Source organism: Sapajus apella, unplaced genomic scaffold (genome assembly GCF_009761245.1).
Source record: "Sapajus apella isolate SASKATOON/1434 unplaced genomic scaffold, GSC_monkey_1.0 scaffold74, whole genome shotgun sequence".
NCBI lineage: Eukaryota > Metazoa > Chordata > Mammalia > Primates > Cebidae > Sapajus > Sapajus apella.
This window is the reverse complement of record NW_022437014.1, coordinates 8,809,573-8,826,737: the sequence shown is the minus strand read 5'-3', so window position 1 is coordinate 8,826,737 and position 17,165 is coordinate 8,809,573. Positions and strand designations below refer to the sequence as shown.

Here is a 17,165-nt window from a genome sequence, read left to right as displayed (position 1 = left end):
CTTGGTTTTGATAATCACTTAGGGACAAAAACTTGGCCCTTACAGGGTATGAGACTGCCCTACATTCCTGAGATCACTGAAAGGCTACACCCTTAGTGAAAGGCTGGACTAGAAAAAAAATTCACATGCTGGTCCAGGATGAAAATAAGGAAGCTAGGCCGAGCTCGGTGGCTCATGCCAGTAATCCCAGCACTTTAGAAGGCCGAAGCAGGTGATCACTTGAGATCAGGAGTTTGAGTCCATCCTGAGCAACATAGCAAAACGCTGTCTCTACTAAAAAGGCAAAAAATTAGTAGGGCGTGGTAGCACGTGGTAGTCCCAGTTACTTGGGAGGCTGATGTGGGAGGCGGAGGTTGCAGTGAGCCAAGATCTCACCACTGCCCTCTGGGCTAGGCAACAGAGTAAGACTTTGTCTCAAAAAAAAATAAAAAAGAAAAGAAGGAAGCTTATGGGCCTTGTTTGCCTCTGAGAATATGTAACCACAACCTATCCCTCAGATGCACTTAGGAGTTGAATTTATACTACCTCTGTAGTCAGGGAAACCCACCATAAATAAATTAACTTAAAAAGTGGTCCAGCTTGGAAATATCCCTGAGGCAACTGGCAGAAAAAAACCACAAAATTTCTCTGTATGGCAAAATCTTTAACCAAGCCTCACCAGATTCCTTCAATAATACCTCACTAAAAGCAAGCTCACAATACAAAATTACCAAATACATAAGAAAACCAGAAAGGCAATAATGTGTGTACAACAAATGTATAACACTTGGGTAGCACTTTGTTGCTAAATATTCGAATGTTTCTAAGCAGGGCAATTTCAAGTAATCCACAAAATCTGGTACCTTTTCCTCAGGAAATATTTGGAACTCCATTAAAAAGAATTGGGAATGATATTCTGCCATACAGGTCCAAGAAATGAAGGATGCAAGTTATAAAACAATAAACATAGCTTGAGACTTCATTTTAAAGAAAAACTACAGGGGTTATATATTTGTATGTACATATAACAGAATATAGAAATGTATACAACAAACTTACCAAAGAGTAGGATTTGGGGACGATCGAGGGAGAAGAGTTTTTAAAATTTGCATATAGTTCAGATACAGTTTTTTCTTTTGGCAATGAGCATTTGTACTTTTTAAAAAAAAAATAAAGGAAAATCTTTTTAGGAGACCTTTTGCTTATAGCAACAATAGCAGTTATTTTGTCTTTGAAAATAATAGATGAAACCCAATTTTCTGAGTGCAGTATAACTGCTAGCTACAGGTATGTCAAGTAATGAACTAGGAGAAGGACAAACCCAAGATTTTTTGAAAATCCTGTTTTTCACACTTCTCGTAGTTTGGCATTCTGTCACCTACAATGTAATTACTCAGGAGTGGTTCTTAGAAAGTGTCCCCTTCCGAGAATAATGTTCATTGAGAACAACGTGGAAACAATTCAAGAACTGACTGCTGGTCACAACTGTCTTACACAATAAACTTTATAGCTATGCCTCAAAGAGATCACAGCATTAGAAAAGATGGTGAGATCATCCATTCACTTGTGGGGGACTTAGATTTAGTCAAGTAATCAAAGAAATTCTAGTCAATGCAGAATGATTTAAAAACATATGAACACTAAAAGACTAGTAACTATATTTTGAAGAACTGAGTTGAGATGTCTTGTGAAAAAGATGTCTTACTGAAAAAAAAAAAAAAGATGTCTTGCTAAAAGATGTGACCATTATAAATGTGGAGAAATAATTTGCTATGTTTTAAAGATAAAAGCCTTGCTGGAGGTAAGAGATACACAAAGTATAGAAAAAAAGGAATATTTCCAAGACAGAATTTTAAAAATAGTAAGGGATTTTTGTTGCAATAAAATTTAGCATCTGAAATTTAGCCTTTGGAGAATTTCAATTGGATACATTTCGTAATAAATATCTGAATTATGAGAGAGACTGAGTTGATTTTATAGTTTGCTTTTAACAAAATTTATCCTCCCATTGGCCAAATTTGGGACAGAGACTGTAAAATGATTGTAAAACATCAGACAAATAAAACTCCATGTGTCCATAGTGATATTCAAAGAGAAAATAAGGCTCTTTTTTAAGAATGTCAACTAACAAAAGTAGAAGCAAGGATATTTAGAAAACTTCATTCTGCATACCCAAGCAATCACTGATTCAGGCAAAGATCAGCCATTGCCTGGTTCAGTGGCTCACACCTGTAATACTAGCTCTTTGAGAGACTGTGGTGGGCTGATTACCTGAGGCCAGGAGTTCAAGATCAGCCTGGCCAACATGGTGAAATCCCATCTCTACTAAAATACAAAAACTAGGCTGGGCGAGGTGGCTCATGCCTGTAATCCCAGCACTTTGGGAGGCTGAGGCAGGCAGATAACGAGGTCAGGAGTTAGAGACCAGCCTGACCAACATGATGAAACCCTGTCTCTACTAAAAATACAAAAAAATTAGACGGGCATTGTGGCACATGCCTGTAATCCCAGCTACTCAGGAGAATGAGGCAGGAGAATCACTTGTGAACCTGAGATGTGGAGGTTGCAGTGAGCCGAGACTCTGCCACACTGCACTCCAGCCAGGGTGACAGAGTGAGACTCTGTTTCAAAAAAATAAAAATAATATATAAAAACCTAGTATCTTTTTTTTTTTTTTAATGTGGGGAGACTATTCTAGACTAAAAAGACTAGAAACCTACAGCCTACAACCAAACGCAATGCATAACATTGACTGAATCCTGCTTTGCAGGGGAAGTATCGGGGTAGAAAGCTGCTATCAAAAAGTTCTTGAAAAACACTGGGAAATTTTTGATATAAACATTTGATATTATGAGTTACTACTGATTTTCCTTTAGTGTGATCATGATATTGTGGGTTTACAGGAGAATCTCCTTGTTCTTGGGTAATGTATGCTTTCTAGAGATAAAATATCAAGATACCTAAAATTTACTTTAAAATATTGTATCAGTATGTGGTAGGGAGAGGGGAGGATTGTTATTATAATCTGTCTTTGACCTGGAAAATCGGTAATATAGGTAAACCTAATACATAACTACAGAGTTACAGCAAGCATGGCAAAATGTTGGCAACTGTTGAATCTAGGTGGCATATAGTTGTTTATTGTATTAACAACTTTTCCATGTTTGAGATTTTTGTATAAAAAGTTGGAAGAGATAATTATTTTCAGAAATGTTTTCCTTAGATGACACCTTTAATGCACCTTAAACTTTAAAGTACCTTAACTAGAAGTTGTCTGCTTTCCTTCATTTGCTTGCTCGTCATCCATTCAAACACTAAAACCTATGTGTATACAGCAAATATTCTAATGGTAGACTGTCAAATATAAATCTTACAAATAAATCAATAACCAGCTCAAGATTCATAGGTGTAAACATCTGGTTTTATACCCAAATAACAAACTTAACGGCAGTAAAACAAATCGTTTATTACTGCATATGTGTTATATTAAATTTACACAATGATATATAAAAACACATACTGTTTATATTATACAGTAATTTAACATCAACAGGAATATCAACACAAGTACTACTCATGCACAAAACATGCATATATTGGTATACAAAAAGCAATTTTACGCAATACTGTTTACCAAAAAAATTTTTCTTTAAAAAACAGCCCTTCCACATAGGATCAGTGGTCCAATCTGGACTGGATTGCACTAATATGTTCAGGTCAATGCGTAGGTGGCATAGCGCTCAGTGAGCAATTCTGGTATTGGAGTCATGCCCAAGGGTTACTTCATTAAAAGTGAATGTCTCTGTGCCTGAGGACCAAAATTTTATCCCAAAAGCAAATCCTCCAAGGAATGAAAGGTTGGATCGTCTACAAATTAGGGAGGGGAAAGAAGGCATCAAAATGTTGGATAAATGGCCCTAGAAGGGGTTATTGGGAACAGGGCCTAGGCACCAAATGTGGCAAAAGTTTTTGTGGATCCTTTTAAGTCCCTATCCAGGTTGCCATCTCTGCATTTAAGGTCTGGCCTCCAAGTCATGAGTCCAGTAAAAAGAACAGTTCTGAGAAGAAAACCGAATGAGGATACATCTGAGAAATGTAGACTACAAAAAACTATAGAATACAATGACTGCCCCTTGTACCTACTTCACACTATTGTATGTGATGCCCCTCAACAGGAAAACCCTCATGGAGACACTGCCCCGAAGACTCAAGGAGCAAGTACAAATCCAAAAATCCCATCCACCTGACCTTGGGATCAAGAGGTCTCATCCCAATAAAACTTGAATATCAAAACCTGTACCTTGCCGGATGCTCAGAAAGTTTAAAATACAAAACAGCTGGTACCACAAAACTCACTATCACCACCATTAAAACCTCAATATTTACTTCTAACAAAACATTCTTTACCTTCCCTTAAAGGCACTAGCGTCCACATGTGATGAAGATGAGACAATAATTTATCTTGGTTTTAATCTTAAAAGAAAAGCATTCCATGAAAGTATTACACAAAAATCAGAACACCACCTTTTTTATTTTGGCAACTAGGAAAAAAAAAAAAAGACACTTTCTACACCAATGACATCACTCAAACCGTCGTCATCAGTTTCAAAGAGCCAGACCGAAAGCGGAGGATCTTCTTCTTGAGATTATGTGAGGCCTTAATTTTGACAAAGGTTTTTGCAGGGTGGTTGTGAAGGTCTGGGGCCGTGACCGTTTGAATGGGGAGAGTCTGGACAAACTGGGACCAAATCAAGCCCCCGCTTTCTTCAGAGTCGCTGGTGGTTGTGCTCTCCCCAACGAACTCCCCCTCGCTCACACTCGACTCGCTGTCCCCGAAGCAGTTGGTGGTGTAATTGCTCTGCTCGTCCTCACTGGTGTCCACCACGGTGGAGTGGAACAGGGACTCACACTCGGCCGAGTACTCGGAGTCGCTGGCCACGTAGGCATAGGGGCTGGCATAGGGCAGAGGCACCGGCGCGGGGTACAGCCCCCCACTCTCCCGGCGACTCCGCCGGGCCCTCCTCAGGGCCTCTTCATAGGAAATCTCTGCCGAGGACTTCCACCTCCGGTAGTCGGTTCGCTTGTGCTTAGGTTTGGCCACCACCGCCTCCCGTCCGTGGCCATGCGCCCTGCTTCCGGCCCTGTGGCCCCCGCCCGTGAGCCTGCCGGGAAGACCCGCCTCGGGCCCACCCCCGCTCTTCCTCCCCTTGGAGGAGGTTTTCTTGAGTTTCTTATTTGTATCCAAGTCATCCGGGAAGCGACACTTCTTGCTCCCGGCCCGCGATTTCTCCCTGACGGTGGGCAAGCCGTTCTCCAGCCCCTGGAGGACTTGGCCGCGGTGCTTCAGGCTGGAGCTCTTGGTGATGCCCACGTTCCTGTGGCCCCTATGGAGCCTGCCACTGGGCTGCTGCCCCGGGATGAACTGGGCCTTGACCAGGTGCGCCTCTTCCAGGCTTTGGGAAGAAGAGCCCTCGCTCTTGAAATCCAAGGCAGGCCTCTCTTCCAATGGGAAAGCTGGAGACAGCAGGGGAGGAGCAGCCGGGGGGACGCCCTGCAGGCTGCTTTTCTGTGACATCTTTTTCAGGGGCTGGAAAACTTTGTTCTCCTGCGGCGGAGCGGGGCCTCTGCCAGGACTCTCTTTTGGAGAGGCCCCTGAGAGCGGAGCGCTTTCTTTAGGTGATTCCGCTGTCCCGATGGTGGGACACCAAGCATGTTCTTGGGAGGCTGGCTTGGCCGTTTTTGGCAGGTGCTTACTCTGAAGGTCGGAGGCAGCGCCTGAGGAGCAGCCCTCTGGCGAGGGCAACCTCTTGCTTTCTGCTTGCTCGGCCTTTGATTCTTTTGACCACTGCTTCGGCGGGGAGGAAGTCCCATTGTCCAGAGACGGTATCCCGCCAGAGGGTAGACACGCCTGTTTGGAATTCTTCAGGTTCACACTGCTGCCCTGTGAGACGCCACCCGGGGCTCTGACACAAACGCTCCCGTTCCTCAGAAGCCCTTTCGTGGGGTCGGCGTTCACGCTGGTTCTTGGTTTGTTGGTCCTTACAGGGTGTGTTTTTTTCTGGACCAGGCTCAGAATGTAGCCATCCATTTTCTTGCTGGATGAAGGATGGGAAGCAGACCACAGACTGCTTGGGGATGGTAAGGAGCTGTCTGTTTTGACGACATCCAGCTCAGATCCACTGCAAATGTCACTGGCATGGTTTCCAAGCCTGTCCTCTTCCCTCATAGGGCTGCCGGTCAGACAAAGAAGAAACATTGGGCTCTGCACAGCCACAGCATGAAGTGGACTGGGATAGCGATATACATCATTCCCGTTTTTAGACACCAGATCACACTGGTACTTGGGATTCACATCTGCAATGACATCAAGGGAATTAAATTGTGGTGTGGAGAGGGAATGGCAAACTGCCCCTGAGGCCTGGTCTTCACAGTGGCCTTCTTTATAATCCAACCATCCTATGAGATCTGAAAAACATTTAAAGGTACACTCTGAAGAAATGAATTGGTCAGCACCAGCTTGACTCTTTGGGTTGAGAGAGAATGCCAAGTATTAAAAAACACTCCACTAGCTGCCCTACCATTTGACATGTAGTTATGGCTACTGGATGAGGAGGAAAGATTTAACAAAAATTTTTGACAGCGTATGATACATCCTCTGAAGGAAAAATATTCAGCCATTGCGAATGTTTTCAAACTACTGCATAATAGAGGGAAAACACTTTAAAGTTTAGTGAAAATCACGATGTAATACTAGGATATTATAATTTTATTATGATCACATGTATGCAAAGAAAAAATGTCTGAGATGAAGCACACCCAGATTCTAGTAGTAGCATTTCAGTGTGATGAGAAGCAAGTGATATTTCCTTTCTTCTTTATTTTCTGTTTTCTAAATCTTCAATAACTATACCTCATTTACAACTGGGAAAAATAAAATTTTTTGAATCACTGTTTCTCTAGGCTACTCTCTCCTCTGTGTTCTATTCCTGGGTTTCTTTTAAAATACTTAGAATAAACTGTACATTCAGTAGGCTTTGTCCTCATTTTGTGTTTTTAAACCTAATTCCTAATGACATCCATTCAAATATAATTGTCAATTGAAAGGTAAACTGATCAAACTTCGGTAAAGACTGATCAAGTTTAAATAATAATCACCTTATATTTTCACTAGTGACACTAAAAAATAAAACAGGGGCCAGGTGTGATGGCTCACGCCTGCAATCCTAACACTGGGAGGCTGAAGCAGGAGAATCACTTAGGCCCAGGAGTTCGAGACTAGCCTGGGCAACATAGTGAGACCCCATCTCTCTTAAAAAAAAATTTTAATAAAAAAAACACCATTTTTTAATATAAGGAATTCTTGATAAAATTTTAAAAGATTGAGTGGTAGTATTAATGGATAAATTTCCCACTTGTTAAAAATGTTGTTTTTTTTAAACAGGATAAAGAATTCTTGATAAGATTTTAAAAGATTGAGTGGTAATATTAATGGATAAATTTCCCACATCTTGAAAATGTAGGTGCCAAAAAACAGCAAAATCAAGCTTGCTTCCTTAAATGATTTTGATCTCTTAATTTGGGGAATATTATAAATAATGAATCCTTTTAATGACCTTCAGTTATCAGAGCAAATTAAAGTGGAGTTTATCAGTAATTGTCCTCTGTTATATTTATTCAAATACTGAGAACCTGTATGTGCCAAATTCTATGTCGAGAAAGCTCCATGAACTTCCATTAGCAGTCTCGGGGAAAAAATAATCTAGACCCAGATATGATATGATTCATTTGTAAGGAAAATATAATAAAACCAAAGTGCCATGTCCCCACCCACTTGACCCCCCCACCCAATAAAGAGCTTGCTCTAAGAGGAAACCTCTCTAGCTAACATCTTTCCCCATCCTTCCTCTTCTAGCAACCTAAGCCCTATCTTTGCCTTACTGAAAGCCACACTGACAAACACTTCACCATTCAACCCTCTTCCCTCTTTAGAGTTGAACAAAACAGACATCCCAGCCCCCAAGGCCTGGTACGACTGTCTCAATTATGTGAGGATATGGCATTTGTAAGAGCAGGGGTCTTGAAGGAAAACCTGAACCAAAGTGCCTTTAATGGGTTTATAAAGTTTCCCTCTGAAACCAGATCTGCGGAATGAAGGGGAGCAATTACCAATGAACTTGAGGCCCAGACACTCTAGATAACACAGTCTGTGCTTCCCCAAATGATTGCTGCTGACAACACACAGATACGAAGACATCAGCCAATTGGCTCCCTTGGCTGCTCAGTGTTACATTTGCCTTGCCTGGACTCAGAACTTCAACCTTATACTCAAGTGGAGAACACAGACAAATCAGGAGTATGATGACTTGTGCCAGTACTACAGCAATTCTAATTTCCCTATTTACTCTTCTAAGAATTCACAATATAACAGAACTAAGGAAGGAATCTTGAGTTCCAGCAACAACCCTGCCATTCAGTAGATAGAGAACCTCTGACAAATAGCTTATAAGCCAAAATTCCTCTTGTGTTAGATGAGAGGGTTGAAAATAACAATTTCTGAATTCTCTCGGGATGATGGAAAAACATGGACCTTGCAATTAGGCCTGAGTTGAATTCTGCTTCTGCCACTCACTACAGAGCCTTAAATAACGTATCTAACCTAATTAGGCCTCGTTTTTTTAAATACATAAAATGGGGCGAACAGCCACCATACTGTATAGAACTATTGGGAGGATTCAATGGAGATAAATGTATGCAGAGCATCCAGTACAGTGTGCGACACATAGTGGAAACACAGAAACTCTTTTAGTACAATAGCATAATTCCTTCTGGGGGTCATTGTAAGGATAGCCCAAAATAAGGAATAATGGCATGTGGGCACCCACTTATTAAAAGAAAAAACAAGCTGCCACCATGCAGAACATTCTGGAGAACATGAAGGGGCCATTGCTCCCTGAAGTGCCAACCAGTTCTTGGCCAAGCTGACAGACAACTTAATGAGAGTGGTTTGATTGATTGAGATGGAGGCTCACTCTGTCGCCAGGCTGGAGCGCAATAGCACAATCTTAGCTCACTGCAACCTCTGCTTCCTGGGTTCAAGCAGTTCTTCTGCCTCAACCTCCCAAGTAGCTGGGACTACAGGTGCATGCCATCACACCCAGCTAATTTTTGTATCTTTAGTAGAGATGGGGTTTCACCATGTTAGCCAGGCTGGTCTTGAACTCCTGACCTCAGGTGATCCACCTGCCTTGGCCTCCCAAAGTGCTGGGATTACAGCGTGAGCCACTACACCTGGCTGAGTTTTAGCTTTAAATAATTAAAAGAGGAAAACAGTTCCAGAATGGTTTTCAAAAGAAAATACAGGCAAGTTAACCTAACAGCAAAGGCTCAGAAACAGAGCTCAAGACCTCCAATACTGGGACAGGATTTCTAGAGATAAACTGTCTTGCTACTATCAGAATATATAACCAAGTAGCAGCCAAATGGTACTGGAATAGTTCTAGATACTCACCTAGATGAAGCTCTAAGTTCTAGATGCAAGTATGGCATTAAATGCCACTAATTGATGAATCTTTGTTTTTCCACTAGCGAAAGGTACTGGAGCCAGATAATCTTTTAAGGGCCTTTGACCCCTTCCAATTTACAATTTCTATCAATGCTAAAAATTCTTACCTGCAGATTTGGGGCAACCATCTGAAAGAGTCAAGGTTGCCTCCAAGGGGCTGCAAAAGCAGGTGCTGGAATGACAACTGGATAAACACTCACTGAACACCGAGTTAGAGGAATTGGAAAGGGATCCTGAAGCCCCATCACTCAGCTCATAAAACCCTACAAATAAAAATACCATTGGAATTAAGATCATGTCAAGAAATAATGTATATTCATGCTTAAAAGGAAAATTAATCATTTAGGAAAAGGAGATTTGTTGGGTTTTTTTGTTTTTTGGCCAATTTTGGTTCACTGGACTTTAGTGTCCTAATATTATGGTCTTATTTCAAACAATTCTTAGGAAAAAGCAAAGAGCCCATAACCAGGAGTACATTTCAGAGTTATTCTCCCCCTCAAACTAACCTTACTCCTTGATCCCGCCTTAAAGATGTCCAAGGAAAGAAACTTACGTCTGTCAAAGCCTCATCTTTATCATGATTGTTTCAGAAAAAAATAAGAGAAAAATCTATTTAAGGAGCCAAATGGTTTAAAAGGAAAAAAAAAAAACTTTTGATGTGGTCTCAGGAAGTTGAAGTGTGACTAATTTTCTAGCCCAGTTCTGACTTACTCAAGTTTCAAAGGAGGGAAGCTCTTGCAGAAATTTGAATAGGTTTTATTTTTAAACTCAGGGGACTCCAGTCACATCGATCTCATTACTAAAAATTTTGTTGTCTGAGTTTATTTCCCTCTCAGATGAAACTGAATGACAGATCCCTCTCATTCATATGAAACTGAACGGCAGACTGCTTTTTTTTTTTAAGTCTCTCTCTCTGCACTGGAAACAAACTCTACCGCCATTTGCAGGTCTGGGAATGTTAACCACAGGGGCTGAGATATACACTCATGAGTGCAGAATTCTGTCCTTGTGCTCCATCACTTACCTGAGCTAGGCCGGCTGTCTGTCTCCAGGTGCTCTTCAGATGTCTTTTCTACATCCAGTCTCAGGTCACTTATCTGCTTGTCAAGCTCTTGCAACTGATTCAACAAACCAGCATCTCTTCGCCTCAAACAATTCTGATTAGGAAGAAACAAAGGAAACATGAACATACAGGGGCGACAAAAGAACCAGAAAGTCTACTCTAAGGATTCAAATTACGCATCTAAAGAGTTCACTAAAACTTATAAAACCAAAAATTTTACTGGATGACCTGAAATAAAAACTTCAAGAATTTAAGAATATGTCCTATGCTTAATTCTACTTTCTCACATTTTGTGGCAATATAAAGTTTCTGCATAAAAACAAGACTTGTTTTTAGTTTCAACTAATATATACAAACTGAGACTTTTTATAGATAGAAGAAAAATGGACTGAGACTAAATCATCTGGTGTATAGCCAGTCTTAAAAAACAATACTTCACAGTAGACTCTTTAATTTGAAGTAAGTGTAACAGATTTCCTATAATACACTAGTATCTTAGGTGAGGTTTTCTGGCCAAATGTCTTGGCCTGCAGAGTTTTGTTTTCTATTAGTTGCTTTGTGGGGTTTAATCAGTCTTAGGGCCTTTGAAAGTGAGAAACTAATACTAATACCCAGTGCCAACTATAATGTGAGCCAGCAGAATCCAAAACCCTCATGGGAAGGCCCATTGAGATTTGAACGCCTCTGTGTTTCCAAAGGTGACAGATGGATTGTGCTAACTCACACTGCCACCTAGTGCTTCCTATTGCTGGAAAAGCAGGAGAACTCAAAGAGCATCTGGTTCAAATCATGAATGCCAAGTCTGCAAATGAAAATAGTACCATAAACACTGACTGGAATGGAATTTTCTTGACATACTACCTTGCTCCCCTCAAGCAGACAATAGGAATGCGCCACTTACAGTCTCGAGATTCATGCAGACAAAAAGGTGCAATTGCATAAGACAATAAAGTGCAAGTCACCAGCCATAACCAGTGAGAACTGGCTCAAATCAGCGTTATATACGAATCTGGTCTGTGACCAAAGAAGCATAGTAAAATACCAAAACAGAGATATTACACAAACCATAGTGTACATCTTTACAAAACACATGCATATGAATATCTGCTCTTCTTGTCTTTTAACTTAAAAAGCTTGGAGACAAACCATATGTTTGTTTGCTACAATTAATTTCTTCAGGAAAAATGAACCTATCAAATAAAAGTACTTTGGTGCTTAAAAACACACAGAAATTATCTGAAAAGAGCTAACAGAAGAAAACACATGACAACCGCGCAGAATCACTACTTTATTGTGGGAGGGCCACTATCTGGCATGTGTCTAGTTTAGATATATCACTTGGTCAGGTGAGGACGTTTGCTGTTTCCAAAACTACATTTTGAGGTCACTGAAAACAAAGCTGCCGCCATTATTCTGAGGCGGGGTCAAAAGCTGTTCAATACATTAAGCTCCAAAGTTCATTTTCTTCCCCCTTAATGAAGACTGCATAGAATGACTGAGACGCTGACAGAAATCCAGCAAGATAAATGTTCCCCGAGAGCAGGTTCTCTTTTCTCCCACCTCCACCACCAATCACAGCTGGCAGAAGAGAACGTATAAAATATGAGAGGAGGGGACACAGTCTACAGCCAAATTTCCATCATTTCCATCTAGTTTGAGCTGCCTTATACAAAGGGCTTCTATTTGCAATTAAGCACCAGCCTGGGTGAAAGCTGGCATGCTGAGATCTCTGGGAGAGGCACGGCTCCCTACAGGCGCTCCAGTGTAATCATAAAACTCGGCCTTGGACAGCTAAGCACGCCGCAAACCCCCTCCTTGGCTTTTGGCCTCTCTCGGCGGGAGGAGAGGAAGCCAAGAAAACCTCCAAATAAAATGGTATTTTAAGTGGGAGTTTGCAAACCTCTGGGGAGAGGGCATATACTCATCTAACTAAGGAGACCGAAGGTTAGAACTAGACGACTTCAAGAACCTCGGAGGCAGAGGAGGAGGGAAGAGCAGCCACCCCCTTCCTACAATCCGCGCGAGGTCGCCAGACACAAAGCGGGCACACGCCAGAAACGCGTGGGCGTCGGCAGCCCACGCGCCGCGGGCACTCAGGAAGGGGACCAGGGAGGTACAGGGTGGGCGGGGGCGTTCCATAACAGCGAGCATCTCCCCAGCCAGAGGTAACCTCGAGCCCGCCCCAGGCCACCTGCCCGACCTCCAGCCCCGGGGCAGGTACAGCCGTGCTCCACCTTCGGAACTCCTTACCAATTGCTTTCGTAGCAGCAAGATGTTCTCCTCCAAGAACTTCTCCTCCAGGCGGCTGCGCTGCGCCGCCTCCCCCGGCAGCTCCCCGGCGCGGGGCGCAGCGGCCCCCGCAACCCCGGGGCCGCGCAGGGCGCCCCGGACCAACAGCTCCTGGCGCTGGCGCAGGTACTCCAGCTCCGCCAGCCCGGCCAGCGTGGCCTCTTGCCGCTCCCGGGTGCGCTGCCGCTCGGTGTCCGCCTCGCCCTTCTCCCGCCAGCGCCCTTCGGGCTCCACAGCGCGCTGCTCGCCTCGGGCCGGCGCCGGCGCCTCCAGCTCCCTCGCCGTCCCGACCGGACTCGGCTTCATGGCCCCCAATCGGGCAGCTAGCGCCGTCACCTCAGCCGGGCCGCCCGGGCGGAGGAACAGTACGCTAGGGCTGCGGCCGCGGACTCATGCCTCCCCGCGGCGGGGCGCGGCGCTGGAGGGGGCGGCGGCCAGAAGCCCTCGGGTCCTGCGCGCGGCCGCCGGGTGCAGCCGTCCCGGCCCGGGCGGCGCCGTCCGCTGTCGCCGCGCGTCCCTCGCCGAGGCCCGGCAGCTGATAACGCCCTGCCCGGACCTACGTCACGCGCGACAGCCCTACGAACCCCCGCCTGGCGCCCGCCTCCCCGCCCGGGCCCCTCGGCTGCGACGCTCGCGCCCCCAGGCTTCCCCTCTTCTGTCAGGCGCGCCGCCCGGCGCTCAGAGCCGCCTCCTCCTCGCTCGGCCCTCCCCGCCCCTCGCCGCCTCTCCCCGCCTCTCCCCGCCTCCTACCCCGCTCTCCCCGCGGGCCTCCTCGCCCCCTTTTCGGGTTTACTGCACCCGATTTTGCCCTCGCTGCTCATTGGCTCTTTCCCGTCGCCCAAAGCTCGGGGCGAGCGCCTGGAGCCCCAGCATCCTGTTACAGTCGGCCGCGCAGGCAGGGGCCGCGACGGGACGCTGCAGTTGGGCTCTCCGGAGAACTTTCTGCAACTCAACCGAGTTGCAGCAGGCTTAACCCTTTCCCTACACGACCACTCCTCATTTCCACTCACACCGAGTTAGGTTCCTTTCACTTCCCAAGCCGGGTACTGCGAGTGTATTCACTCGCAGTCCTGAGGGGTTGGTCCCTTAACTCCACTGTGTAAAGGCAAGCAATACAAAGCACAATGCAATGTTGTTCTAAAACTGTTAACTTTTGTTGTCGTTTTAATTTTTTAACGTCTTACTATGGACGGCATTTAAAATTAGGCAGGAGGATGTCGCTGTGTATACCGAGAGGTTGCATCGCTTCTTTTACAAGCCTACGATTTGAGTGCACGCGCGTGCGCGCTTTGGTTTTTGTTTGAGCTTTTATTATTACTCAGTCTGCGTTTACAATAAGAGCTCTGACTCAGAAATCAGACTGTCTGGATTTGTATCCCAGTTTGACCCCTAAATAGCTGTGCGGGCAACTTACTCCCTTCTCTGTGTGTTACCCCCACTGTAAAAGGGAGCAGCTGCTATGGGAAACTGCTATTGAAGAATTATAATAATATGCAGCATATGATAGATATTGTGGGGGCTGTGCGCTCACAACGTGGCTAGCACATAGGTAGTAAGGGTTATATAAGTTACAGCTTTTCTCCAGAGGGATTTAAAAGCCTTCCCTCTTGAAGTATCACGTATTGATCGCCTCTGCTTGGAACACACTACTCCAGACCCCTATCCCACTGAAATTTCCGGTGGGATGGAGGTCTGGAAATGCCACTAGCTGGCTTATCTGTGGAAAAGTACCACATATATCTTCAAAAGCAGTACATCCAAGAACCTCGGAAATTCGATCCCGCAAGTCACGATTGTTGAAGTTCAGGCAAAGTGTTGTGTGAAGGAGTGCATCCTATATCATTATTTCAGGCACTTGCACTTTTGCCCATCTGCTTACCCCTGCTAGGAATTCCTCTTCTTTTCTCCCCTCTCTGTGTGGTCTACTCTCAGTTCACTCACTTACCCACTTTGAGCTCCAGTAAACTATATAAATATCTGATTCTTATCCCATGCTACCTGTAAGGTTACTTACCTGGATGTGCACACACATATCTCTGTACGTAGGTGTTTATAGGTATCTCTTTTCTCCGTCTACATTATGACACCTTCCTGAAGGCAGAGACTGTTTTAATACCCTCTTAGTGTCACTGTCTTCAGCACATTACCTTGCAAGTATTCACCTGCCAATTGCTAGAGAGACACTCAAGATAATGTAGATTAGTTGTAAATTGTTTTTTCATTAACATACTTCTTAAGCTAACTTTTAAACTTAATAGTGTCCATTTAATCTCTACTACAAATAGAATTAAGTTGACATTTAACAAAAAAAAAACAAAAAAGAACTCCCTTGCCACCTTTCACTTTCCTCCCCGTTGCTGCCTCCCACAGACATGAAAGGAACTACAAACTTGATTCATAATTAACAAGGTTGTATATTAGATCTAAAACTGGAATTACGGTCAGGTGTTCACAAGCATACAAAATCAATTCTGTTCAGGTTATCTATTCTATATGCCTACTGTTGCCAAACACTACATTATAATACAGGAACTAATTTTCCTCCCTAACTTTACTAAGGCACGGAAGAATAATGACTTATCCTGCTTGCCAAATGCCACTCACCCTTGTCCTCTGTCATTGTTTCATTCTACTCATTTCTAAACAAGATTCTTGCTTTGTAGCTCTGAATTAGATTCCTCTGGCTGGGTGGAGTCTATTATTGTGGCCTGTGTTATGTCACACATCAACAACTATATTTATATAGTTGAGGGAGAGAAAAAAGCTGAGACACATTTTTACACACAACTAATAAATCTTGTAAGGCAGGCAGACAAGTCGCTATGTCTCCAAACCTCCCCACCCTCCCAACCCCCCTCCTCACCAAATGCCACTTTGAGCTGGCTCATTAGTCCAAAGTAAGCCATTTGCCATAACAGCTTGTATATCTCCATGAAAAAGTGTTCTCAGCAAGTTTAAATATTAAAACTAATGTATTCAGATGGTTCCACCAATAAAATGGTCACGAATAGGAAAAAAGGTTATGCTTTCCATAGTATCCATTACACATTAATAAATAATGCAGTTCGTTCACATGCCAATTAAAACAAACTCGGCTGTCAAATGAAGTTAGAAGCAAGGAGCTCAATGCTGTAATTGTTTTTCCAGGAAAACTCCCAATGTCATCAGATTAAGTGAGATGGGCTGGGTTGCCCCTATTCTCTTTTTAAGCTAGCAGTCAAATTTTCTCCCCTCCAGTCTAGTTCCCTGGATTTTCTTTCCTCTTTGATTCTTTTGTTTTCATTGCAGGTATTCCAGAAGCAGTTGAAAGTAATCGCCCACTGCTCCCTTATGTTGCCAACAGAATCTCACTTCCCCCTACTGTTTTGATTTTTTCTCTCCCTTTCTTTTTAAAGCAGGCGCTGGTACTTCCTCCTCCACTAGTGCTATTTCATTATCTCCCTTCTAATGTTCTTCAGCCCTTGTTGGTTCCTTTGCTTTCCCTGGACACTTCTATCTTCTCAGAAAAAACTGTTAATTGACACTCAAAAAGTGGACCACTAAAGATGGGGTGGATTTGCCACCTGGATGGTCTGGAGACTAAGATAAAGTTGCCAGCATGAAAAGGAGTCTTGGCTGAATATATTACAGTTGCGTGGCTTATGATTGAAGAGCTGTCCTGGGCAGAGCCAGAAAATGTCCCTCATACCACATAGTCTGATGCTTTGCCCTTAGGCAGAACAGCTCCTAACAGCACCCCCACCAAAGTCTGAGCATCATTCTACAAATGCCTTGTCCAGCAGTGAACATTCTATTGCAGCCAAGCAAAGTAAGGAGTATCAATTGCACATTTTGCTATCAAGCAAAGCAACAAAATGATGCCTTGCAGCTTTTATGGCGAAACAAACACAAATGATGTAATTGGGAAAATCTGTCTCCCAATAGAAGGAAAAAAGTAAAGGGCAATCCTTTGAGTTGAAGTGATGACCACCATTCGAGGGTCTGGGATCAAAGCCCCAGCCAGACATCAAAGCCCATTTGAGTCTAATGCCAAAAGAGCCACAATGAATTAAACTTCATATATAAACTAATTATAGCTTGACCCCACAATCAGGCTTCAGTGAGCACACAGGGGAAAGAAAGATCTTTTGAAACAAAAGTTCAAGAAAAAAGAAACTTGGTAGCAAAACGGGGCAACATCATGGCCCTGAAAATTTTAAACATCTTTTGAGGGCAGAGGGGAATAGGGGAATAGCAGAACAAACAGCAAAAGTTTGACAATGCAGGTCTTGT

The 17,165-nt window shown here is 43.6% G+C and overlaps 1 protein-coding gene across 3 annotated transcripts; it reads right to left on the bottom strand.

The window, feature by feature from the left end:
- Positions 1-3,425: 3,425 nt before the first annotated feature.
- On the bottom strand, positions 3,426-13,516 carry DACT1 (dishevelled binding antagonist of beta catenin 1). 3 transcript variants are annotated; one of them, XM_032251200.1, is made up of 4 exons: positions 12,855-13,516; positions 10,566-10,698; positions 9,649-9,804; positions 3,426-6,444 (listed from the first exon to the last, which is right to left on the bottom strand). In XM_032251200.1, exons 1-4 carry the CDS (start codon positions 13,197-13,199, stop codon positions 4,565-4,567), a joined length of 2,514 nt encoding a protein of 837 aa, XP_032107091.1. In that variant the 5' UTR covers positions 13,200-13,516; the 3' UTR covers positions 3,426-4,564. The 3 variants fall into 3 exon arrangements, with proteins under 3 accessions (XP_032107091.1, XP_032107092.1, XP_032107093.1); XM_032251201.1 differs by having other exon boundaries at positions 3,426-6,333; XM_032251202.1 differs by lacking the exon at positions 9,649-9,804 and having other exon boundaries at positions 3,426-6,333.
- Positions 13,517-17,165: the final 3,649 nt, after the last annotated feature.